This window comes from Myxine glutinosa, chromosome 1 (assembly GCF_964187855.1).
Source record: "Myxine glutinosa chromosome 1, kmMyxGlut1.1, whole genome shotgun sequence".
Taxonomy (NCBI): Eukaryota; Metazoa; Chordata; class Myxini; order Myxiniformes; family Myxinidae; genus Myxine; species Myxine glutinosa.
This window is the reverse complement of record NC_136261.1, coordinates 55,742,599-55,770,473: the sequence shown is the minus strand read 5'-3', so window position 1 is coordinate 55,770,473 and position 27,875 is coordinate 55,742,599. Positions and strand designations below refer to the sequence as shown.

General features: G+C 43.6%; 1 protein-coding gene across 11 annotated transcripts in view; it reads right to left on the bottom strand.

Moving 5' to 3' along the window:
• Nucleotides 1-27,875, bottom strand: part of LOC137424418 (EF-hand calcium-binding domain-containing protein 4B) — a 99,951-nt gene that overhangs the window by 31,016 nt on the left and 41,060 nt on the right. For all 11 annotated transcript variants that reach the window (XM_078772029.1, XM_078772034.1, XM_078772014.1 and 8 more), the window contains one exon: nucleotides 16,734-16,824. In XM_078772029.1, the coding sequence (XP_078628155.1) occupies nucleotides 16,734-16,824 (91 nt within the window). The remainder of the gene's footprint in view (nucleotides 1-16,733; nucleotides 16,825-27,875) is intronic.

Genomic DNA, 27,875 nt, shown 5'->3' with positions numbered 1-27,875 from the left:
AATAGACACTGTGTCAACGGCGGTAATTGCTGGAATTAATTTATTTATACGACTTTTACGATCTTTATTTTATTTAAATTGAATTATATACTTGAACACTGTAGAACACAAATCGTCATATTTGTACTTCCAATATGTTCCCCTTAGCAGTATTTGGACATGTTGAATGCACAACGAGCCTGGCCCGATGAAGTGTTTCTCCACTAGGGTTACCTTCAATGTGAAATTGATATTCCAAGCATGATGACCTCTGCCCTTTGAGTGATGCATCCACTCAACACACTTGTTAATTCAAATGTAGATTGTTTGTAATTAGCATGATAAAGGTTGGAGTATGCAGGAGGAGGTTCATGTGTATGATGAATAATTATTCTCCCTGCCTGTGACAAATACATTTAATGGAGGGTTGGGCGGAGGGCGCAACTGTTGTGTTGGCATAGCTCTCGATCTGCTCCTGCAACTACACTTGCACTGAAGTATATAACCGTACTAGTGGGGTATGCATATACGTTGTGTAAACAATAACAAACCGTGCTTCGTACAAAGCTACATAATAAAGAGAAGCTTTATGATTATAGGCAAACATCACAGACCTGCTGCGAGTTATCAATTTAGGTTTTTTTTATTTTTATTTTACGGACGCGTTTACTGTTTTTACGTAAATATTCACTGAGATTTTTATTTCACATTTTACAGTTATAGAAATTACAATTTTCAAATACTAGGTATTGTTTTGAGGTTTTCGTTTGTTGTTTTTACATATGCGTTTTTTTTAAACGGACGCTTTCCAACGGTTCTGGGATTATTCCCTGTGTACCGGCTTCGATGTCAATCAGCAACAGCAACTAATACAGCTCCGATGATTGCAAAAAAGACAAAAGAAAATATATAGCCAAAATACAGATATACATCGACAACTGGGAAAATAACAAAAGAGCAGGAAGGTATATATATTAAAAAAAAGAAAAAAAGAAGAGTTGGACAGATTGGTGGTAGACAAAGAAGGCTCTTTGGAATGGCTAAGAAGAGGTCAGATCAACTGGGATGGAGAAGGAATCATTATAAATGCCCAAGACAAAGGACACTACACCAATGGCTTAAGAAAATGGTGAGTGAGTATTTTGTTTAAGCTTTTGACTGATAATTTTTCTTTAAATTACAGGTGTAGGTTCTGCAAGGTAGCCACAGAAAGCACGAGTCACCTCCTATTGGGATCTGAAAACTCCATGTCAGAACAGAAAGACACAACAGGGTGTGTAGAGTAATCCTTTGGCACGTCTGCAAAAACTTCAATATCCCAGTTCCAGAAAACTCATGAAAACATGAACGAAATGCAACAATTGAGAACAAGGAATTAATGCTCACATATGACTTGATGATCCCATCGAGCATAAACATTGAAAACAAAGCATTGTGACCGGATATAGTACTTGGTTACATAAAAAGAAAAGAAGGCATTGCTAATTGAAGTGTCAGTACCCAGTCATTTTGGCCTAAATAACGCAGAAATCAAGAAAATGACCAAACACCAAGATCTCAAAAATAAAGTGAAAGATCCTGGAAGCTGAAGAGCACCAAAATTGTGCCAGGGATCATTGGAGAAATGGAAATGATGAAGAAGAACCTTAAAGATATTAAAAAGCATCCCGGGGACTATTATAAACAAACTGCAGGTGGATGCAGTCTGGGCCTCAGTGACGATCTTGAAAAGAGAGTTCAGAACCAAACTTTGAGAACAAGAAATCTTCACAGCTTGGTCCATGAATTGTGACTCTTTCCAAAATGGGAGAGGGTGCATGGATACTTCAAGACTTAGGAGGAATCAGTTCCACCTTCTGAAACTTGCATGTGGAGATACCAACTATAAAAACCAACAACGCACATGCACAAACTACAAAGCTGGCAGAAACTCCACTCACGACGAACATGAAACACGGAAATATATAAACAAAATACCCCCTCGAAAGCCAAGAAATGTGATGCAATCAGAGGAAAAAATAGAGCAGGAGGAAGAATATAAAAGTGCAGGTGGAAAGAAAAGAGAAAGGAAAAGAAACTGTGACCACATTAGACTCCATAGACCCTTTAGACTCCTTCAGTCCCTTTACACTCATATAGACCCTATATACCCTGCACCCTTTGGACCCCTTAGACTCTTAGAGCCTTACACCCTTTAGACTATTTAGATCTGCACATTATTTGGATCCATTGAGACCCTGTAGACCCATTAAGACCTTTACATCCATTAGACTGCTTATACTCCTTGACCCATTAGACCCTTTCAAACTCCCAGACACCTTAAGACTCATTCGGCCCTTTAGAGGTTAAACCTTTATATCCCTTTTGACCTCATGGACCCTTTAGAATCATAGCACCCATTTATACCCTTCGACCCCTAACTACTATTGGAACATACCCTTTGGACCTTTTAAGACCATTTCGACTTTTTAAACCTTTAAGACCCCTAACACATCGAGACCCCATCGGTCCTTCGACCGTTTAGACCCCTTTAGAACCTGCAGACCCATTCAGACCACTTCGACCCTTTCAGACTGCTTAGAACCCTTGATCTTTTAAGCCCTCTCAATCTATTAGACCTTTTTGACAATTTGAACCCTTAGACACCACAAGACTCCATTTCAATTTATATTTATTATTAATATTTTATTATTAAGCCAAGTGTTGGCTTAGCGGTGAGGGTGCTGACTTGGGATCCTAGGATCCTGAGTTCGAATCCCGGTCGATTCCTGAATTAACGCAAGGGGGGCTGACTCAGCCTGTCATCCTTCCGAGGTCGGCATAATTGAGTACAAGCTTGCTGGGATCAATGATCCCGGTGTGTACCCTGATTTAGATTAGGTACACCGTATCCCTGCACATAGTAAGAGGCGACTAATAGTTAGGCAGTTAAGATGACGCATCGTTCATTTTTTCAGGAAAGCACCAAATTTGGCACAGATGTAGTATGGACCTATACAATTGTTTTCCTGAGGGGCGCCCAAAAATTCAGAAAATTCAAAAAATCCAAAAAAATGTCCTGGATGCCGTGAAAAAGGGGATACACCCGGGGAGAAAACGGGTATTGATTCGAACTGTAGATTCTGATATTGTGGTCTTGGCAATAGCACACTACTTTACCTACCAGTCACACGGTGTGGAGGAACTCTGGATTGCCATTGGCACTGGTAAAAGCTACCGCTACCTTGCCATCCATAAAATTGCCACCGGCCTTGGCCGCAGGAAGTCCGAGTCTTTGCCATTATTTCATGCCTTCACTGGCTGCGACAGTGTCATTTTTTGCCCAAATTGGGAAAAAGACAGCCTGGAAGGCTTGGGAGGCATACCCCAGCATCACGCAGACCTTTCATGCTCTCGCTTATAGGCCATCTGTGGATGCTATTACAATGGAACTACAGAGCATAGAAAGATATGTTGCCATCCTCTATGACCGGACTACCGAGATAAAGACAGTGAATGACATGTGCCGACACTTGTTCACGAAGAAGGCAAGAACAATTGATCACATTCCCCCAACAGCAGACGCCTTCGAACAACACCTAAAACGTGCATGTTTTCAGGCTGGACACGTATGGAGTCAGGCACTTGTGCCCTACCCAGAACTTCCATCACCAGCTGATTGGGGCTGGATGAAAACAGGGACTTCTTGGACACCAATTTGGACCACAATACCACTGATACAGGAGGCATGTTCAGAGCTTACAAGCTACCATTATAAGTCGGCCTGTAAAGGCAACTGTAAATGTCCCAGGGCAAATCTGCCCTGCACATCACTGTGTGACTGCGATGGACAGTGCTTGTAGTACTACGCGTCTGTGCGAGAGCCTCCACCTTTCAAGTGCCCACAATATTTTAAGTTAAAACTGCAACTGTGTGTAACTTTGATTAATTAATACCATTCCATTGTTATCAGAGACCAATAAAACAATGTGTATCACTTGGAATTGAAATTTGACCTAAAATACTATGAGAGATTCAAGGAAAATGGAAACACCATGGCGGCCATCTTGAAATTAAAGATGATGGATGCCAATCTTTATGCAATTGATCCCATTGGATTCAGAGACCATGAAAACATGGGGAAAGACACTGGAACTGTGGTGTTATCGCTCATAGAATAGAAGTTATTGAGGGAAATAGGTCACAGGGGGCGGTCATGTTGAAATTCAATATGGCGGCCACGAGGGGTTCTGAATTTTTGGGCGCCCCTCAGGAAAACAATTGTATAGGTCCATACTACATCTGTACCAAATTTGGTGCTTTCCTGAAAAAATGAACGATACGCCCTATTTTTCGGTCTTAACTGCCTAAGTATAAGGGTTGACGTCAGGAAGGGCATCCGACCATAAAAACATTGCCTCAAACAGGGAACCATGATTATCATGGGGTCTGCAAAGCTAACCCCCTCTCTAGAGGGGAAAAATGGCCTTAAAACGATCATTCATTAATATTATACTATTATATATTAATTAATATTATAATTTTTATATTATATTATTATATTATATTGATATTATTATATCTATTATATCTATATTATAATAGCCGTAGATGATTCTGTCTGTCTGTCTGTCTATCTGTTGGGTGTCTGTCCGGGGTGTGGCTTACTCGGTTTGCAGAGTAGCTCCACCCATAGCTCCACCCATTCTGGGAGTGGCTATAAACAAATATCCACCATTTTATTAACTCGCATAGCTTTGAGTCCTGTTTTGTAGGCCCGTGGTGTCTTGCTCTCCCCCAGTTTTATTTCAAATCAAATTCGATAAATCATTTCATTTTTCACAGTCGCTAACATAGTTTTAGACTCGGTTGAAAAAAAACGGGAAGAAAATCCGATGAAAGTTGCCGTTTATAGAACGAAATGAATTCTCAAAGGCCTGTAACTTCAAGGCCATTGAGTCTCTCTCACGCCTTTATCTCCAATCTAACTCACCATATGATTTCATCATTTTTATCGATGGTTTTACTTTTAGACTCGGTGTCAGCAATAATTGAGAACAATCCACACACGCGGGAAAATGCAGAGATATATTTTTTAAAATCGCGTCATGGTGTATCATACACCGCCCAACATGACACCGCCGGCAATGTGTCGATATATATTAAAAATTCGCTTTTGCTTTTCCGTTATGATATATTACTATTTCGTTTGATGATAGTCGTCAAAAAAACGTCAACAATGATGCCGACATATATTTCTTCGTTTTTATTTCATTCAACATATTAGCCGGAAGTAAAATATGTTTCAGGAAATTACCGAGAGATATTTCTTCGTTTTTTTTATTAGTTATGTGCGCATACACTTTAAATAGGTTTATTTGAAATCTTTAATTTTCCACAAACATTCCACACACGCGGGAAAATGCAGAGATATATTTTTTAAAATCGCGTCATGGTGTATCATACACCGCCCAACATGACACCGACGGCAATGTGTCGATATCTATTTTAAATTCGATATATCATTTCATTTTTCACAGTCGCTAACATAGTTTTAGACTCGGTTGAAAAAAAACGAGAAGAAAATCCGATGAAAGTTGCCGTTTATAGAACGAAATGAATTCTCAAATGCCTGTAACTTCAAGGCCATTGAGTCTCTCTCACGCCTTTATCTCCAATCTAACTCACCATATGATTTCATTTTTATCGATGGTTTTAGAGTCGGTGTCAGCAATAATTGAGAACATTCCACACACGCGGGAAAATGCAGATATGTTTTTTAAAATCGCGTCATGGTGTATCATACACCGCCTAACATAACACCGACGGCAACGTGTCGATACATATTAAAAATTCGATATATCATTTCATTTTTCACAGTCGCTAACATAGTTTTCGACTCGGTTGAAAAAAAACGGGAAGGAAATCCAATGAAAGTTGCCGTTTATAGAACGAAATGAATTCTCAAACGCCTGTAACTTCAACTTCAAGGCCATTGAGTCTCTCTCACGCCTTTATCTCCAATCTAACTCACCATATGATTTCATTTTTATCGATGGTTTTGGACTCGGTGTCAGCAATAATTGAGAACATTCCACACACGCGGGAAAATGCAGAGATATATTTTTAAAAATCGCGTCATGGTGTATCATACACCGCCCAACATGACACCGACGGCAACGTGTCGATATATATTAAAAATTCGCTTTTGCTTTTCCGTTAAGATATATTACTTTTTCGTTTGATGACAGTCGTCACAAAAACGTCAACAATGATGCCGACATATATTTCTTCGTTTTTATTTAATTCAACATTATTAGCCGGAAGTAAAATATGTTTCAGGAAATTACCGACAGATATTTCTTCGTTTTTAAAAATTAGTTATGTGCGAATACACTTTAAATAGGTTTATTTGAAATCTTTAATTTTCCACAATATAATTTACTTGCCATTTATCATTTGATGATTACGAGACAAATTCCTCTTGAGGATCGTGACAATTCATGCGCTGCGTGGAAACTTCTATTTCCAAAATGAATGAGACGATCGATGAAGAACGCAGACTTGAACAGGATGCAGCAAGAAAACGAATGAGACGGGCGAACGAGTCCATCGACGAACGTCAATGCAAACTTGCGGGGTCACCCGTGGGAATCCCACGGGCATGGATGTGTGTGACATTTCGACATATTGAGTTAGATGCTGCACATTCATTTTTACAAAATGGTTACTGGCAAGTCATCAGATCCAGAAATGGTGTAAAAACCACCGTTTAGAGGCCATTTTTCCCCGCAAAGCGGGGGTTGGCCTTTTCGGGGACCGTGGTAGTTGTTGTTTTTTTGTCCCCTTTTTGAAGCAATGTTTTACGGCCGGATGCCCTTCCTGACGCCAACCCTTTTTGCCACCTTCAACGACAAACAGGGAATTACCAGTGAACTGGTACTCAATTAGCCGACCTCGGAAGGATGACAGGCTGAGTCAACCCCCCTGGCATTAATTCGGCGATCGACCGAGATTCGAACCCAGGATCCTAAGCCGGCACCCTAGCCGCTAGCCCAACACCAGAAATGGTGTCATGAACACAATTTATTTACGCACAAGCACAAAAGCAAGACGGGCCGATTTCCGATTCCGACGGGCCGACGGGCGAGACGGGCCGATTTCCGATTCCGACGGGCCGATTTGGAGCAAGAAAAAGAACGAGACGGGAGAAAAAGGAGAGAAACGAGACGGGGAAAGCCGATTGGAGAGGCGAGTGAGGCGCGATTGGAGAGGAGTGTGAGGCGCGATTGGAGAGGAGTGTGAGGCACGATTGGAGAGGAGTGTGAGGCGTGATTGGAGAGGAGTGTGAGGCACGATTGGAGAGGAGTGATTGGAGGGGAGTGTGAGGCACGATTGGAGAGGAGTGTGAGGCACGATTGGAGAGGAGTGTGAGGCGCGATTGGAGAGGAGTGTGAGGCGCGATTGGAGAGGAGTGTGAGGCGCGATTGGAGAGGCGTGTGAAGGATTGGAGAGGAGAGGAGTGTGAGGGATTGGAGAGGTGAGGGATTGGAAAGGAGAGGGATGTGAGGGTTTGGAGAGGAGAGGAGTGCTAGGTGGAGAGAGGAGAGTGTCAGGTGGAGACAGGAGAGTGTCAGGTGGAGACAGGAGAGTGTCAGGTGGAGAGGAGTGAGGGGTCACATATTATGTGAAATAACTAAATTCACACCATTTCTGGATCTGATGACTTGCCAGTAACCATTTTGTAAAAATGAATGTGCAGCATATAACTCAATATGTCGAAATGTCACACACATCCATGCCCGTGGGATTCCCACGGGTGACCCCGCTAGTTTATATTATATTATTTGTATTATATTTATTGTATTATTATATTTTTTATTTATATATCTATATTATAATAGCCGTAGATGATTCTGTCTGTCTGTCTGTCTATCTGTTGGGTGTCTGTCCGGGGTGTGGCTTACTCGGTTTGCAGAGTAGCTCCACCCATAGCTCCACCCATTCTGGGAGTGGCTATAAACAAATATCCACCATTTTATTAACTCGCATAGCTTTGAGTCCTGTTTTGTAGGCCCGTGGTGTCTTGCTCTCCCCCAGTTTTATTTCAAATCAAATTCGATAAATCATTTCATTTTTCACAGTCGCTAACATAGTTTTAGACTCGGTTGAAAAAAAACGGGAAGAAAATCCGATGAAAGTTGCCGTTTATAGAACGAAATGAATTCTCAAAGGCCTGTAACTTCAAGGCCATTGAGTCTCTCTCACGCCTTTATCTCCAATCTAACTCACCATATGATTTCATTTTTATCGATGGTTTTACTTTTAGACTCGGTGTCAGCAATAATTGAGAACAATCCACACACGCGGGAAAATGCAGAGATATATTTTTTAAAATCGCGTCATGGTGTATCATACACCGCCCAACATGACACCGCCGGCAATGTGTCGATATATATTAAAAATTCGCTTTTGCTTTTCCGTTATGATATATTACTATTTCGTTTGATGATAGTCGTCACAAAAACGTCAACAATGATGCCGACATATATTTCTTCGTTTTTATTTCATTCAACATATTAGCCGGAAGTAAAATATGTTTCAGGAAATTACCGAGAGATATTTCTTCGTTTTTTTTATTAGTTATGTGCGCATACACTTTAAATAGGTTTATTTGAAATCTTTAATTTTCCACAAACATTCCACACACGCGGGAAAATGCAGAGATATATTTTTTAAAATCGCGTCATGGTGTATCATACACCGCCCAACATGACACTGATGGCAATGTGTCGATATCTATTTTAAATTCGATATATCATTTCATTTTTCACAGTCGCTAACATAGTTTTAGACTCGGTTGAAAAAAAACGAGAAGAAAATCCGATGAAAGTTGCCGTTTATAGAACGAAATGAATTCTCAAATGCCTGTAACTTCAAGGCCATTGAGTCTCTCTCACGCCTTTATCTCCAATCTAACTCACCATATGATTTCATTTTTATCGATGGTTTTAGAGTCGGTGTCAGCAATAATTGAGAACATTCCACACACGCGGGAAAATGCAGATATATTTTTTAAAATCGCGTCATGGTGTATCATACACCGCCTAACATGACACCGACGGCAACGTGTCGATACATATTAAAAATTCGATATATCATTTCATTTTTCACAGTCGCTAACATAGTTTTCGACTCGGTTGAAAAAAAACGGGAAGGAAATCCAATGAAAGTTGCCGTTTATAGAACGAAATGAATTCTCAAACGCCTGTAACTTCAACTTCAAGGCCATTGAGTCTCTCTCACGCCTTTATCTCCAATCTAACTCACCATATGATTTCATTTTTATCGATGGTTTTGGACTCGGTGTCAGCAATAATTGAGAACATTCCACACACGCGGGAAAATGCAGAGATATATTTTTAAAAATCGCGTCATGGTGTATCATACACCGCCCAACATGACACCGACGGCAACGTGTCGATATATATTAAAAATTCGCTTTTGCTTTTCCGTTAAGATATATTACTTTTTCGTTTGATGACAGTCGTCACAAAAACGTCAACAATGATGCCGACATATATTTCTTCGTTTTTATTTAATTCAACATTATTAGCCGGAAGTAAAATATGTTTCAGGAAATTACCGAGAGATATTTCTTCGTTTTTTAAAATTAGTTATGTGCGAATACACTTTAAATAGGTTTATTTGAAATCTTTAATTTTCCACAATATAATTTACTTGCCATTTATCATTTGATGATTACGAGACAAATTCCTCTTGAGGATCGTGACAATTCATGCGCTGCGTGGAAACTTCTATTTCCAAAATGAATGAGACGATCGATGAAGAACGCAGACTTGAACAGGATGCAGCAAGAAAACGAATGAGACGGGCGAACGAGTCCATCGACGAACGTCAATGCAAACTTGCGGGGTCACCCGTGGGAATCCCACGGGCATGGATGTGTGTGACATTTCGACATATTGAGTTAGATGCTGCACATTCATTTTTACAAAATGGTTACTGGCAAGTCATCAGATCCAGAAATGGTGTAAAAACCACCGTTTAGAGGCCATTTTTCCCCGCAAAGCGGGGGTTGGCCTTTTCGGGGACCGTGGTAGTTGTTGTTTTTTTGTCCCCTTTTTGAAGCAATGTTTTACGGCCGGATGCCCTTCCTGACGCCAACCCTTTTTGCCGCCTTCAACGACAAACAGGGAATTACCAGTGAACTGGTACTCAATTAGCCGACCTCGGAAGGATGACAGGCTGAGTCAACCCCCCTGGCATTAATTCGGCGATCGACCGAGATTCGAACCCAGGATCCTAAGCCGGCACCCTAGCCGCTAGCCCAACACCAGAAATGGTGTCATGAACACAATTTATTTACGCACAAGCACAAAAGCAAGACGGGCCAATTTCCGATTCCGACGGGCCGACGGGCGAGACGGGCCGATTTCCGATTCCGACGGGCCGATTTGGAGCAAGAAAAAGAACGAGACGGGAGAAAAAGGAGAGAAACGAGACGGGGAAAGCCGATTGGAGAGGCGAGTGAGGCGCGATTGGAGAGGAGTGTGAGGCGCGATTGGAGAGGAGTGTGAGGCACGATTGGAGAGGAGTGTGAGGCGTGATTGGAGAGGAGTGTGAGGCGCGATTGGAGAGGAGTGTGAGGCACGATTGGAGAGGAGTGTGAGGCGTGATTGGAGAGGAGTGTGAGGCACGATTGGAGAGGAGTGATTGGAGGGGAGTGTGAGGCACGATTGGAGAGGAGTGTGAGGCACGATTGGAGAGGAGTGTGAGGCACGATTGGAGAGGAGTGTGAGGCGCGATTGGAGAGGAGTGTGAGGCGCGATTGGAGAGGAGTGTGAGGCACGATTGGAGAGGAGTGTGAGGCGTGATTGGAGAGGAGTGTGAGGCACGATTGGAGAGGAGTGTGAGGCACGATTGGAGAGGAGTGTGAGGCGTGATTGGAGAGGAGTGTGAGGCACGATTGGAGAGGAGTGATTGGAGGGGAGTGTGAGGCACGATTGGAGAGGAGTGTGAGGCACGATTGGAGAGGAGTGTGAGGCGCGATTGGAGAGGAGTGTGAGGCGCGATTGGAGAGGCGTGTGAGGCGCGATTGGAGAGGCGTGTGAAGGATTGGAGAGGAGAGGAGTGTGAGGGATTGGAGAGGTGAGGGATTGGAAAGGAGAGGGATGTGAGGGTTTGGAGAGGAGAGGAGTGCTAGGTGGAGAGAGGAGAGTGTCAGGTGGAGACAGGAGAGTGTCAGGTGGAGACAGGAGAGTGTCAGGTGGAGAGGAGTGAGGGGTCACATATTATGTGAAATAAATAAATTGTGTTCATCACACCATTTCTGGATCTGATGACTTGCCAGTAACCATTTTGTAAAAATGAATGTGCAGCATATAACTCAATATGTCGAAATGTCACACACATCCATGCCCGTGGGATTCCCACGGGTGACCCCGCTAGTCTATATTATAATAGCCGTAGATGATTCTGTCTGTCTGTCTGTCTATCTGTTGGGTGTCTGTCCGGGGTGTGGCTTACTCGGTTTGCAGAGTAGCTCCACCCATAGCTCCACCCATTCTGGGAGTGGCTATAAACAAATATCCACCATTTTATTAACTCGCATAGCTTTGAGTCCTGTTTTGTAGGCCCGTGGTGTCTTGCTCTCCCCCAGTTTTATTTCAAATCAAATTCGATAAATCATTTCATTTTTCACAGTCGCTAACATAGTTTTAGACTCGGTTGAAAAAAAACGGGAAGAAAATCCGATGAAAGTTGCCGTTTATAGAACGAAATGAATTCTCAAAGGCCTGTAACTTCAAGGCCATTGAGTCTCTCTCACGCCTTTATCTCCAATCTAACTCACCATATGATTTCATTTTTATCGATGGTTTTACTTTTAGACTCGGTGTCAGCAATAATTGAGAACAATCCACACACGCGGGAAAATGCAGAGATATATTTTTTAAAATCGCGTCATGGTGTATCATACACCGCCCAACATGACACCGCCGGCAATGTGTCGATATATATTAAAAATTCGCTTTTGCTTTTCCGTTATGATATATTACTATTTCGTTTGATGATAGTCGTCACAAAAACGTCAACAATGATGCCGACATATATTTCTTCGTTTTTATTTCATTCAACATATTAGCCGGAAGTAAAATATGTTTCAGGAAATTACCGAGAGATATTTCTTCGTTTTTTTTATTAGTTATGTGCGCATACACTTTAAATAGGTTTATTTGAAATCTTTAATTTTCCACAAACATTCCACACACGCGGGAAAATGCAGAGATATATTTTTTAAAATCGCGTCATGGTGTATCATACACCGCCCAACATGACACTGATGGCAATGTGTCGATATCTATTTTAAATTCGATATATCATTTCATTTTTCACAGTCGCTAACATAGTTTTAGACTCGGTTGAAAAAAAACGAGAAGAAAATCCGATGAAAGTTGCCGTTTATAGAACGAAATGAATTCTCAAATGCCTGTAACTTCAAGGCCATTGAGTCTCTCTCACGCCTTTATCTCCAATCTAACTCACCATATGATTTCATTTTTATCGATGGTTTTAGAGTCGGTGTCAGCAATAATTGAGAACATTCCACACACGCGGGAAAATGCAGATATATTTTTTAAAATCGCGTCATGGTGTATCATACACCGCCTAACATGACACCGACGGCAACGTGTCGATACATATTAAAAATTCGATATATCATTTCATTTTTCACAGTCGCTAACATAGTTTTCGACTCGGTTGAAAAAAAACGGGAAGGAAATCCAATGAAAGTTGCCGTTTATAGAACGAAATGAATTCTCAAACGCCTGTAACTTCAACTTCAAGGCCATTGAGTCTCTCTCACGCCTTTATCTCCAATCTAACTCACCATATGATTTCATTTTTATCGATGGTTTTGGACTCGGTGTCAGCAATAATTGAGAACATTCCACACACGCGGGAAAATGCAGAGATATATTTTTAAAAATCGCGTCATGGTGTATCATACACCGCCCAACATGACACCGACGGCAACGTGTCGATATATATTAAAAATTCGCTTTTGCTTTTCCGTTAAGATATATTACTTTTTCGTTTGATGACAGTCGTCACAAAAACGTCAACAATGATGCCGACATATATTTCTTCGTTTTTATTTAATTCAACATTATTAGCCGGAAGTAAAATATGTTTCAGGAAATTACCGAGAGATATTTCTTCGTTTTTTAAAATTAGTTATGTGCGAATACACTTTAAATAGGTTTATTTGAAATCTTTAATTTTCCACAATATAATTTACTTGCCATTTATCATTTGATGATTACGAGACAAATTCCTCTTGAGGATCGTGACAATTCATGCGCTGCGTGGAAACTTCTATTTCCAAAATGAATGAGACGATCGATGAAGAACGCAGACTTGAACAGGATGCAGCAAGAAAACGAATGAGACGGGCGAACGAGTCCATCGACGAACGTCAATGCAAACTTGCGGGGTCACCCGTGGGAATCCCACGGGCATGGATGTGTGTGACATTTCGACATATTGAGTTAGATGCTGCACATTCATTTTTACAAAATGGTTACTGGCAAGTCATCAGATCCAGAAATGGTGTAAAAACCACCGTTTAGAGGCCATTTTTCCCCGCAAAGCGGGGGTTGGCCTTTTCGGGGACCGTGGTAGTTGTTGTTTTTTTGTCCCCTTTTTGAAGCAATGTTTTACGGCCGGATGCCCTTCCTGACGCCAACCCTTTTTGCCGCCTTCAACGACAAACAGGGAATTACCAGTGAACTGGTACTCAATTAGCCGACCTCGGAAGGATGACAGGCTGAGTCAACCCCCCTGGCATTAATTCGGCGATCGACCGAGATTCGAACCCAGGATCCTAAGCCGGCACCCTAGCCGCTAGCCCAACACCAGAAATGGTGTCATGAACACAATTTATTTACGCACAAGCACAAAAGCAAGACGGGCCAATTTCCGATTCCGACGGGCCGACGGGCGAGACGGGCCGATTTCCGATTCCGACGGGCCGATTTGGAGCAAGAAAAAGAACGAGACGGGAGAAAAAGGAGAGAAACGAGACGGGGAAAGCCGATTGGAGAGGCGAGTGAGGCGCGATTGGAGAGGAGTGTGAGGCGCGATTGGAGAGGAGTGTGAGGCACGATTGGAGAGGAGTGTGAGGCATGATTGGAGAGGAGTGTGAGGCGCGATTGGAGAGGAGTGTGAGGCACGATTGGAGAGGAGTGTGAGGCGTGATTGGAGAGGAGTGTGAGGCACGATTGGAGAGGAGTGATTGGAGGTGAGTGTGAGGCACGATTGGAGAGGAGTGTGAGGCACGATTGGAGAGGAGTGTGAGGCGCGATTGGAGAGGAGTGTGAGGCGCGATTGGAGAGGAGTGTGAGGCGCGATTGGAGAGGAGTGTGAGGCACGATTGGAGAGGAGTGTGAGGCGTGATTGGAGAGGAGTGTGAGGCACGATTGGAGAGGAGTGTGAGGCACGATTGGAGAGGAGTGTGAGGCGTGATTGGAGAGGAGTGTGAGGCACGATTGGAGAGGAGTGATTGGAGGGGAGTGTGAGGCACGATTGGAGAGGAGTGTGAGGCACGATTGGAGAGGAGTGTGAGGCGCGATTGGAGAGGCGTGTGAGGCGCGATTGGAGAGGCGTGTGAAGGATTGGAGAGGAGAGGAGTGTGAGGGATTGGAGAGGTGAGGGATTGGAAAGGAGAGGGATGTGAGGGTTTGGAGAGGAGAGGAGTGCTAGGTGGAGAGAGGAGAGTGTCAGGTGGAGACAGGAGAGTGTCAGGTGGAGAGGAGTGAGGGGTCACATATTATGTGAAATAAATAAATTGTGTTCATCACACCATTTCTGGATCTGATGACTTGCCAGTAACCATTTTGTAAAAATGAATGTGCAGCATATAACTCAATATGTCGAAATGTCACACACATCCATGCCCGTGGGATTCCCACGGGTGACCCCGCTAGTTATTTATATATTATTTATGTATTTATTCAATTATTCATTTATTTATTATATATACTTATTTATTCATTTATATTTATATTATAATATAAATTTATATTTATTATTAATATTATATTATTATTATATTAATATTTATATATTTTTTCAAGACATTTCAATTTCATAATTTTTAGACCCTAGAGATAGACCATTTCAATTCCTTGGACCTTTATACCTCTTTCAACACTGTAGACTGTAGATCCTATAGACTCCATAACCACGATTGGAACATACCTTTCGACCCTTTAGTTATTTTAAGACCTTTAGCTCCTCCAGACCCCTTAGACACTTCAGACCCGTTAAACCCCTTAGAGCAGGGGTTCTTTACCTTTTTTGAGTCATGGACCCCTTTGAGAATCTGGTGAAAGCTACGGACCCCTCCCCAGAAAAATGCACATAAGCACATGAACACAAAATGTTGCATACAATGAATACATTTTATTGCATAGGAAAATTATTTCCTTCACATACCGTCATAATCAGAATTTAAAAAACAATCTTTACAAAGAATATATCTCACTTTTTTCATGCAAAAATCAATGACCATTCCCTGAGTAAAATGAAATATTTCCAAATTGTGCAAATTAAACAAAAAAAAACTTCAATTCTGCTCAAAAATACATTTCAGTGAGAAAGCTGTTGTTGTTTGGCTTCAATAAGAAGATGAAATTGGGGAGTGGTCTTTGACAAGGCAACACGCATGTCATGTTTGACATCCAATCGATTTATACTTTTCTTTTTGATGCTGAACAAGCATTATAATAGAGCAACAAGTGCTGAAAATCCTGACTCGCAAAGATATGTGGTTGCTTCTTCAATTTCTATCGACGGGAACTATTCTAGAAGTCATAACTTGACGACGATGACGACTGTATGTTACCTGACTGTACACTCAGTATCATCCCATTTCAACCTACCTTACAGATCTACTAGTCTTCAGTAAGCAAGAATAAGTACATAACATCCTGTACATCGACAAAAAATAAAACTTTTAATAAAAAGCTTTTAAATAATTTTTATGCGCCTGGTTCACGGACCCCCTGAAACTCATCCACCGACCCCCAAAGGGGTCCATGGACCACAGATTAAGAACCCCTGCCTTATAGCTTAGACCCTAACTAATATTGCAAAATAACCCTTAGTATATTCAATCGTTAGATCCCTTAAGACCCTTATATATCCCCTTTTTTTACGAAGTTCATCGAGTTTGTTGCATGAATCCTTGATCACCTCTTCACGACTCCTACTTTAATCGCACCAATGAATCCACCTCCTTGTGAGGTCGTCGACACAAGCTTTCCATCGCTCTGCACCCTTCAATCCTGAACATCCTTGCTCTCCACTCTCACCTCCCTCGTGTCCCTCCACAGCATCTCCATGGCTCCAACCACCTCAGTTTTGGTCTGCTCCTTCTGACAACTGCATCTAAATTAAAGATCTGCCTGACCACCTCCCACTTCGAGCATGTGCCCAAACAAATCCAGAGGTGGCTCCCGGGGTCTTTTACTTCCTCTTTGCCCTCCTTCACTGTTGGTCTTAATCATCAACTTTATTTATGTTTTCATAAATCACTCAATATTTTCAATGTAGAAAAATGGTAAAAGGTCAGGGTAGGTACTCTGCATTCTCTTAAGCTCATTAGGTTTAATTTGTTCAACCTAATCACTTGGGTCCATCATCCATTCTAGGCCTTACACAACCTGAGACGATGCAAAGAAACGTACCTGCTTGGTCAGTCGCTCATTCTCCATGTGAATCTGCTGTTCCAGCTCATTGTAGAGTTGCTGCACCTCCTTGCCATGCTCTGAGTCTTTCCTGCAATCCACAGAGCACGCTGCTACCTTCGGTAACAACTAACAAGGACACATACATAATTCGTCGTTTTCGTAGGTAGTCCATGTCTGAAATACAAACAATGGTTTTTCACAGCATTTTCTAGTTAAGAGAAAAAGATCAATTCAACGCAATGCCACCGGACGAGAAATTCAACCATTGAGGTCACAATCTTCAATAAGTGGAGGATCGACACCATGCCACCCCATTCTTTCCTGATCAATGCTGAAAGAAAGGAGTTGAGAAGTTGATGGAGCCCGTGAGAGGAAGCCCTTGTCTCGATGACACAAGACTCCCTGAGTACAAAGATAGTCAAAAAATACAGAATGTCTGGGTCTGCATTGCTACACCATTACTACGGTACATTACATTACTTCCTTTCAATTTCTTCTTTTCTGGATTTCTTTATATCTTATTATAATAGAGCAAACGTATATGGTTATGTCGTTATGTCGCTATGTTGATATGCGACGAAAACGTCTTCTTATTCTTCAAAAAAAATCACCATTACTACCGTCTTAATTAACCCTCTTAATTGCGTTAAGACTGCTGAGACCCCTCAGACCTTTGACGACCCTTTAATTCCCCCAAGACCCTTCAGACCACCAAGACCCCTGAAGATCCAAAATACCCTGAAGACCCCCAAAGAAGCGAAAGACCCAAAACACCCCGAAGACCCAAAACACCCAGAAGACCCAAAACACCCAGAAGACCCAAAACACCCCAAAGACCCAAAACACCCCAAAGACCCAAAACACCCCAAAGACCCAAAACACCCCAAAGACCCAAAACACCCCAAAGACCCAAAACACCCCAAAGACCCAAAACACCCCAAAGACCCAAAACACCCCAAAGACTCAAAACACCCCGAAGACCCAAAAGACCCCAAAGACCAAAAATACCCCGAAGACCCAAAAGACCCTTAAAGACCAAGAAGAACCAAAAGACCCTCAAGACCCAAAAGCCCCTGAAGACCCAAAAGACACCGAATACCCTAAAGACCCAAAACACCTCAAATACCCAAAATACCCTTAAAGGCCCAGAGGATCCAAAAGACCCTGAAGACCCAAATGGACCTAAAGACCCAAAACACCATGAAGACCCAAAAGACACCGAAATGGTCAAAGATGCATACCCCTCTGAAACGACGTGTGGTGAGGCATGCAGGGTGTGCCGAGTCGCGCTAGTCTTATTATAATAGAGCAAACGTATATGGTTATGTCGTTATGTCGCTATGTTTATATGTGACGAAAACGTCTTCTTCTTCAAATAAAATTACCACCCTCTTAATTGCGTTAAGTCTGCTGAGACCCCTCAGATCTTTGACGACCATTTAATTCCCCCAAGACCCTTCAGAACACCAAGACCCCTGAAGACCCAAAATACCCTGAATACCCAAAAACCCAAAACACCCCGAAGACCCAAAACACCCCGACGACCCAAAACACCCCGAAGACCCAAAACACCCCGAAGACCCAAAACACCCCGAAGACCCAAAACACCCCGAAGACCCAAAACACCCCGAAGACCCAAAACACCCCGAAGACCCAAAACACCCCAAAGACCCAAAACACCCCGAAGACCCAAAACACCCCGAAGACCCAAAACACCCAGACGATCCAAAACACCCCGATGACCCAAAAGACCCTGAAGACAAAAAAGACACCGAATACTCAAAAGACCCCGAATACCAAAAATACCCTGAAGACCCAAAGGACCCCGAAGACCCAAAAAGACCCAAAAGACACTGAAGACCCTTAAGACCCTTAAGACCCAAAAGCCTCTGAAGACCCAAAAGACCCTGAAGACCCAAAACACCTCAAAGACCCAAAATACCCTTAAAGGCCCAGAGGATCCAAAAGACCCTGAAGACCCAAATGGCCCTGAAGACCCAAAACACCATGAAGACCCAAAAGACACCGAAATGGTCAAAGATGCCTAGCCCTCTGAAACGACGTGTGGTGAGGCACGCAGAGTGCACCAAGTCACGCTCGTACACTCAATATTATAATAAGAAACTCATCATCATCCAACAGACAATGTTGCATCCTTGACATAGCTGGTGCCATCTTGCTCATTTGTACATGAAGAACCTATTTCTGCACTTGTGACAAGCTTTATACGTCTAATATGTGTCCGTGTATATGTGAACACAGTACACGGTGTTCATCGTATCCGCATTCCATGTCTGCAAGCCGTGTCCACATTCAGTATCCGCATTCTATGTCCACATGCGGTGTCCACATTCTGGGTCAGCATTCCGTATCTACATTCCATATCCGCATGCTTTATCCGCATTCCATATCCAGAATCCATGTCTGCATTCTGTGTCTGCATGCCATGTCTGTTTCAGACGCTCGTATAAAAGGACACGGAGCCGTTAGTAGTTGGAGCAATCCATGTTCCGCGTCCGGCACTCCCGGCCCGGAAGTGACTCCGGAAGTACATGTGCACAGTACACTGGGCGGTGTTATCAACACAAGCCAACACCCGTAACATCTCCCTTTTTTAACATTACTAATATCATGTGATGCAATCTATTCTACCAAAATTTCGAAAAGAGATGTAAATTGGTAACACAACATAACAATATTCTGGCTAAATTATAACATAGGATTATGCCAGGAGCTGAACATTTCCACCAATCAATGACATCAAATCAATAACTAAATGTCCTTGCTGTTACTTGTAACAGTTCACAGATCAAGTCTGTTTGGGGGTTTTGACAGTCTTCCACTGCGGGAGAAAACAGGGCTCCTGTGTGAGAGAGGCTCTTTGACCATGGCCGGTGTTGAGGGTGTGCTGCAGGTCCTCCCTGCTGGTGTGCTCACTCTCACCAAATTCTTCTTAGCATTGCAGCCCTCAGGCTCAATGGCAGTTTTGTCTTCACTTTGCACATCCGGTCTTGTGATGCTCTGGTTGTGCCTTTCCTCCGCTAGCAAATCCGAGGGCTGTCCATAACAGGGAGGTGGTGCTGACTCAGCTACTCTCAGGTGCACGCGATTGCGGCGATACAGGGCACCCTCCACATCCACGAGATAGGAGCGTGGGGCAACCTGTTGCACGCAGGTTCCTATTTTCCAGCGACCAGTTCGGTCTCCAGGCAGTGGTTTCATACAGATGCACTCACCAACTTTTAGTTCAGGTAAGTCTCTGGCTGACCTGTCATAGCCGAGCTTGGATATCTACTTTTTTTGACGCAGTTTCTCCAAAACACCTGGCACCACACAAGGCTCGAGCAACTTGTCGGTCACAGGTAAAGGTGTTTTCAGCCTTCTTGACATCAAGTGCTGCGCTGGGCTGCTATCCATGCCCTCAGTTGGTGTGTTCCTCCACTGGAGTATGGCCTTCCAGGGGTCATTGCCATCACATGGAGCTTTCTTGCACAGGTTCTTTACGATTTTGACGGCAGACTCAGCTTTGCCATTGGCTTTTGGGTGTCGTGGAGAGCATGTGAGATGCTCGAATTCCCATTCGATGGTAAAGCGTCCGAATTGCTCGCCTGCAAATTGAGGCCCATTGTCAGAGATTACACGGTCCGGTTGACCGTGACGTGCGAATTGTGCCTTGCATCGCCGGATTGTTGTCTCAGCAGACAGGTCTGGGAGCAGCTCAATTTCCCAGAAATCAGAATAGTGATCGACCATCAGGAGGAAGTCTTTCCCAATGTACTTGAATAAGTCCATGCTGATGATCTGCCAGGGCCGTGTGGGCAACTCGTGCGACATCATCGTCTCCTTTTGCTGCTCATGTGCATATTCATTGCACACGGAACATTTACTGACAAAGTCTTTGATCTCTGCTTGCATGTTTGGCCAGAAGAGAGTATCGCGTGCTTGCCTGTAGCAGTGTAGCATGCTTCCCCTCCAATGTGGCTGGAGTGGATTCGTGCCAGCATCTCTGGGCGCAAAGACTTCGGTATGATAACTCTCTGACCTTTGAACAGCACACCATTCTGCACACTGATTTAATCTCTGCATAGCCAATAATCTCTAACAGCAAGAGATGTCTCCTCTCTCTGGTCAGGCCACCCAGCCAAGACAACAGCTTTTAGTGCTTGCAGGTATTCGTCTCTGTCTGTGTGCTGTCTGATCTGAAGCAGGCGTCGATCAATGACGTTCAGGTAATCTGCCTGATTGATCTGCTCCACATCATACTGCTCCTGCTGCATGCCACAAACTGTGTCGCTCATGTTCCTCATTGGAAGTACTGACCGCTGCTGTTGCCCTGCTAAGCATGTCGCTGATATACATTTGGGGCCTAGGCTTGTACACAACCCTGAGGCTGTAGTTCTGGAGTGTGAGCAGCATGCTCTGGAGTCGTTTAGGTGCACTTAGGAGAGGCTTGCTGAAAATGGCAATGAGCGGCTTGTGATCAGTCTCTGCCGTGATCACTTTCCGGCCATACAGATAGTGATGGAAGCATTGACAGGCAAACACTATGCTCAGGCATTCTTTTTCGATTTGTGCATAGTTTTGTTCCATCAGCGTTAGCGCCCTTGATGCAAATGCAACCAGTTGTCCCTCTTGCATTAGAGACAGCACCCCAGTCCATTTTGGCTTGAGTCACTTTGTATAGTGACTGGCTTTGAGATGTCATAGTACCTTAATACAGGCATCATGGTGACCAGGCGCTTTATTTCCTGCACTGCAGCATCGTGTTTCGGTAGCCAATGCCATATCGCATCCTTGTCCAGCAGTCTCCTCAATGGCTCACAAACCTCAGAAAGGTGTGGCATGAATTTAGCAAGGTAGGTCACAAAGCCAATGAAACGCTGGACCGCTTTCCCACCTGTTGGGTGTGACATTTCCAGAATGGCTCTCACCTTTTCAGGATCAGCCGTCAGGCCATTTGAAGACAGTACATGTCCATGGAAACGGACCTTTGCTACCTTGAACTGCAGCTTCTTCAGGCCAGGTCTTAGTTTAACGTGCCTGCAGCGGTCCATCAGCGCCAGTAACTTTGCATCATGGTCATTATGTGCCTCGTCATCTGTATCCCCGCAGCCAACAATGAGGATGTCATCTGCAATGGGCTCTACTCCATCTAACCCAGCCAGTAGCTCATGCTGCTTGCGTTGGTACACCTCTGGTGCTACGGAGACTCCAAAAGGCAGTTTGAGCCACCGTTTCCTGCCCCAGGGAGTCCAAAATGTTGTCATGTAACTGCTCTTCTCGTCTAGCTTGCATTGTAAAAAGGCATCACGTGCATCTACGAGTGTGAATACCCGTGCCTTTGGTAATTTGTATAAGACATCTTCAAGTGTTGGCATGAGGTAGTGAGATCTTCGCAGTGCTTGGTTCAAAAACTTTGGATCATGCAAATTCTCAGCTTCTCAGGCTTTTTTACTATGACCATGTTACTTATCCAGTCTGTCGGATCGGTCACAGTGGTAATGTGCCCATCTGCCTCATGTCTGTCCAGCTGTGCCCTCACGGCGGACTTCATGGCCACGGGTACATTGCGTGGGGAGCACTGGACTGGACGGATTTTGGCGTCCAGTTCAAAATGTATTTCTCCTGGAACTGACTCTATTGGCCCATTGAAAACATCGTTGTACATGCTTATGAGCTGTTGTTTGGTCAAAGGTCCATTCAGGTGGTGCTCCATTTTGTGCAGTTCAGCAGGACAGTGAAGTGCATCAGTCCCAAGCGCTCACATGTGGAGCCTGACAACAGGGGTTTCTGACTGACCTCCACAATTTCAAACTCAAGCTTATGTGTTCGTCCACGTATTACACACTTTGTCTTGAAAAGTCCCAGTGACTTCAACAACTCGCCAGAATACAACTTTAGTCTCGTGTTACTTGGTAAGAGTCGTGCTTTCGGTGCGAGATTCATCTTGTCTTTACGGCTCATTACGTTGCACGTTGCCCCAGAGTCAAGCTGGCATTGCTGTATCTTGGTATGCAGTTGTAGTGTGATGAACCATTTTTTTCCTCTCGACCTCAAAGCACCGATGCACTCGCTTGTGTAAATGAAATTGCCACTGTTATCATCTTCCTCTTCAGATTCAGTATTGTCCACCTTGTGCAGCTGCCCTGCTGCGGGCCTTCTCGTGCTCTTAAAGCATACTTTGGCAAAGTGATTAGCCGTGCCACATAATCTGCATGCCTCACCATAGGCTGGACAGTGTTCCCGTCCTCGTCTGTGTGCATTGCCACAGTATTTACATGTGGCCCGGTCGTCTGTCGACATGCTGGGAGGGTGGTCATTTTGCCTTGTTGCTTTTGGAGGGCCGGTCCTGCTGCACTGTTGCCTCGCTGTGACATCGACACTGTCGATCAGTGGCTTTTCCTGCTCCATTGTTTTCATCCACATGTCCGTGAGCTCCGCTGCCCGGCATGTATCGATGGCTGTGTTTAGGGTTAAATCCCGTTCCCTCAGGAGGCGACGGCGTGTACTCTCATTAGTAATGCCGAGAACGATTTTGTCTCTAATCGGCTCGTCCTTCAATAAGCCATATTCACAAGATGCCGTTTTCTCTCTGAGACGCGTAACAAAATTGTCAATCGATTCTCCCTCTTCTTGCTTACAGCTGCCGAACACGTATCGTTCAAAAATCATGTTTCTTGCCGGCTTTAAGTACGTCTCCAATGCAATTAGTATGGCCGCCACGTCTTTCTCCTGCTCGGCTGTGAGATTCAAGTTGTGCTTATAAACATGATGACATTCGCTGCCCATCACCATTCTCAGAGTTGCCGCTTGCACTTCCCTTGGCTTCTCATTCAGACCGGTTGCGAGTAGATAATCCTCAAATTCAGCTCTAAAATTGTCCCAATTACTGCTCCAGTCACCACTCATTTTCATCGTGTCCGGGGGTGGAATGTTGGCAGCCATGTTGATCAAGGCCTATGCCCGAGGCGTTTCAGCACAGCACGTTGCGGCGGGAGATCACAGTTATTCACTCACTTTTGTGCACGCGGTGGTGCTTGAAGGAGTCCGTTATGGGGTAACTTGCATCAAGCCACTTCTGTCACCATGTTTCAGACGCTCGTATAAAAGGACACGGAGCCGTTAGTAGTTGGAGCAATCCATGTTCCGCGTCCGGCACTCCCGGCCCGGAGGTGACTCCGGAAGTACATGTGCACAGTACACTGGGCGGTGTTATCAACACAAGCCAACACCTGTAACAATGTCCGCATTCCATATCCACATGCTGTATCCCATTCCTTATCTGCATGCCACATCCACATTCCATATCCGCATTCAATATCCACATGCTGTATCTGCATTCCGTGTCCACATGCTGTATCCGCATTCTGTGTCATCATACCGTATCTACATTCCGTATCCACATGCTGTATCCCCATTCCATATCCACATGCTGTATCCCCATTCTGTATCCACATGCTGTATCCCCATTCTGTACCCACATGCTGTATCCCCATTCCGTATCCACATGCTGTATCCCCATTCCATATGCACATGCTGTATCCCCATTCCTTATCCGCATGCCGCATCTGCATTCCATATCTGCATGCCGTATCCGCATTCTGTATCCTCTTGCCGTATCCGCATTTTGTATCTGCATTCACATGCCGTATCTACATTCCGTATCCGCATGCCATATCCACCCACATACCCTGTCCCCATTCTGTATCCCCATTCCATATGTTATGCTCATGGGGTTTATTGCACAAGGATTGCTAAATAATGAAGGTGCACTCATGGGACTGGTTGCTTGGTAACGACGGGCAGCTGTGTCCATTAAGGTGTATCTTAGGTGGAATGCTGGGTCGGCTGTGGAACCAGAATAGCTCCTTTTTATATATTTTCTTAGAATTTCATTTTCATTCTTCTGTTAAAAGACCTTCCTGATCTACCTTTTCCCCCCTTCGAGGCTTCTATATAATTTCATGGGCAAGAACCTCATAAGTGTCTCTGAAGTAAATGGAGTCAAGAAGAGGAAGCCCATGGCCTGGGAGCAAGGAGGCTCGTTGGCGAAGGAGGAAAGCAGGAAAAGAGGCAAGACGAGCGCCAGGTTTTGCAACGATGAACTCGGCCTTTTAAACTCTGTGCAACGTCTTGACGTCATGATGTTCGCAAACTCTTTCCGTCCGGTGTAACATTTTTGTAATTACTAATCACCTCCACACAGCAATTAAATCTGTATTAGTAATTATGGGGCTGCCGGCTGTGTAAACCTCTTATATTATCGAATTGTTTTCATGAAAATTCGAACAGATGAGGTTATGCATTCTGCAATACAGAGATCACCCATGATTGGCCGAAGGGAAAGAGGGGATATAATTGTTGGACAGATATTTCGTAATGACGTAATTACGTATCGATCGATCCAGATGTCTCACGCCGTACAGCCCAATTGGTGACAGCGATGATCACGTGACAAGTTAGTTTTTAACAATACATTGTCCCTCTCTCTTTTCCTCTCAACAAAGTCGCTGGAGGCATTATGTTTTCGGGTTGTCCGTCCGTCCGTACGGGCTAAACCTCGTTTTTCTCAGCAACCATATATCCCATTGAGACGAAACTTTCAGGGTAGGAGTGACACCCATGCAATGTTTTTATGATAATTGTGACGTCATAAGTCACGTGGTTTGGCAGCCATATTGGATTGAATCAAAATATTAAATAATTATATCTCTGAAACCACTCACCCTATCGATGCGAAATTTTACAAATATAATCTAACAGCACTGTTGCACATAGTTTGAAAATGACGTCATAGGTCACATGGTTTGGCAGCCATCTTGGATAGAAAAACGAACCTTATCCGATCAACATGAAACTTCACAAACATGATCCCCCACCCATACATATGCAGAGTGATGCCATCTACCCATTGTGGGACTATGCGGAGGCATATTGGTGACACAGTTGCATTGATCGAGTTATGAAATGCCATGGTGTGCTGCTTCCGGTTGTAAAAACCGCGACGGTCATGATTAAAGGAGAAGAGGAATCACATTTCATCGGTAAGAGATATTCATCTTAGTTGCGATCCGGCTTGTGGGAACTAATGGGAGAGCAAAGATGATGGTCAAATGGTTTAAAAAATGAGCTTCCCATGCTATCCAGTTAGTAAAGAGCTATCCATGCTATCCAGTGTCCATATGTTTTATACCTCTCCCACTGCCCCCTTCCCACGCCCCCCCCCCCCAAAGCCCTCGCCCTCTCTCAGATCTCTCGATGTCTCCATGTCTCTCGGTCCCTGCTCTCAAATGTTGTGTTTGTGTCCTTCCCCCTCTCTCCCCATCTTGTCTACCGCTCCCTATGTTATGTTTTATGTGTCGGTTTGTCTTTCTGTGTGTTCATGTGATTAATGTTCGCTCTTTCACGAGCCTCGATATTGTATACAAAAAAAAAAAAAAAAAAAAAAAAAAAAAAAAAAAAAAAAAAAAAGAGATCAGTGTTGGAATTCCTACTTTTCTATAATTTCACGCTCTTTATAATGTGTGCGGCCATCCGAGGATAATTCTTAAAATTTTTCTCACTTTCACGGGTAGTTTCCTTAAGCGAGGCCCATGTGTACACACAAGATATGCCATGATGTATGACGTATGGGGAGGACAGACTGTGAAATAATTCATGAATCTGATTAATGGTACAGGTCCAACTTACAACTATACAGTGCATTCAGAAAGTATTCAGACCCCTTCACTTTTTTCACATTTTGTTATGTTGCAGCCTTATGCTGAGAAATCGTTTAAATTCATTTTTTCCCTCATCAATCTGCACTCAATACCCCACAATGACAAAGAGAAAACACGATTTTAGAAAGTTTTGCAAATTTATTAAAAAGAAAAAACTGAAATATCACATTGACATAAGTATTCATACCCTTTGCTATGACACTTGAAATTTAGCTCAGGTGCCTCCCATTTCTCTTGACCATCTTTGAGATGTTTCTACACCTTGATTGGAGTCCACCTGTGGTAAATTAAATTGATTGGACATGATTTGGAAAGGCACACACCTGTCTATATAAGGTCTCACAGTTGACAATGCATATTAGAGAAAAAACCAAGGTATGAGGTCGAAGGAACTGTCTGCAGAGCTGAGAGACAGGATTGTGTCGAGGCACAGATCTGGGGAAGCCTACAAAACATTTTCTGCTGCAATGAAGGTTCCCAAGAGCACAGTGGCCTCCATAATTCTTAAATGGAAGAAGTTTGAAACAACCAGGACTCTTCCTAGAGATGGGCGCCCGGCCAAACTGAGCAATCGGGGGAGAAGGGCCTTGGTGAGAGAGGCGACCAAGAACCCGATGGTCACTCTAGCTGAGCTTCAGAGATCCTGTGTGGAGATGGGAGAAACTTCCAGAAGGACAACCATCACTGCAACACTCCACCGATCTGGGCTTTCTGGCAGAGTGGCCAGATGGAAGCCTCTCCTCAGTGAAAGACACATGAAAGCCCACAGAATCTTGTTTCTCACAGTCAGAGTCCTTTAGGTGCTTTTTTGCAAACTCCAAGTGGGCTTTCATGTTCATGGACCAAGATGTTCAACTTTTTCAGAGTTTTGTTCCAAGTTCTCTTTTCAGGATCGTCGCCGAATCCCAGATTGCCTCCAGCTGTAGTTCATTTGTGGTGATATTCCTGGGGATGGTTTTAAAAATCTCAGTGAGGTTCTTCATCATTCCTGTTGCTCCAATTATCACTGGTACAATTTCGATGCTCTTCAGCTTCCAAGATCCCTTGACCTCATTTTTGAGTTTTTGGGATTTGGTCATTTTTTTGACTTCTTCATTGTTTCGGGCAAAATCGCTGGGTACTGATATCTCAATCAGCAATGCTGTCTTTTCCTTTTTGTTCCTGAGTACAATGTCCGGATGGAGTGCTTTGCTTTCTCTGTTCACGCTCGATAGAATCACCAGGTCGTACCTGAGCATGACGTCCTCCTTTTCAGTGAGGGTCTGAATACTTATGTAAATGTGATATTTCAGTTTTTTCTTTTTAATAAATTTGCAAAACTTTCTAAAATTCTGTTTTGTCTTTGTCATTATGGGGTATTGAGTGTAGATTGATGAGGGAAAAAATGAATTTAAACGATTTCAGCATAAGGCTGCAA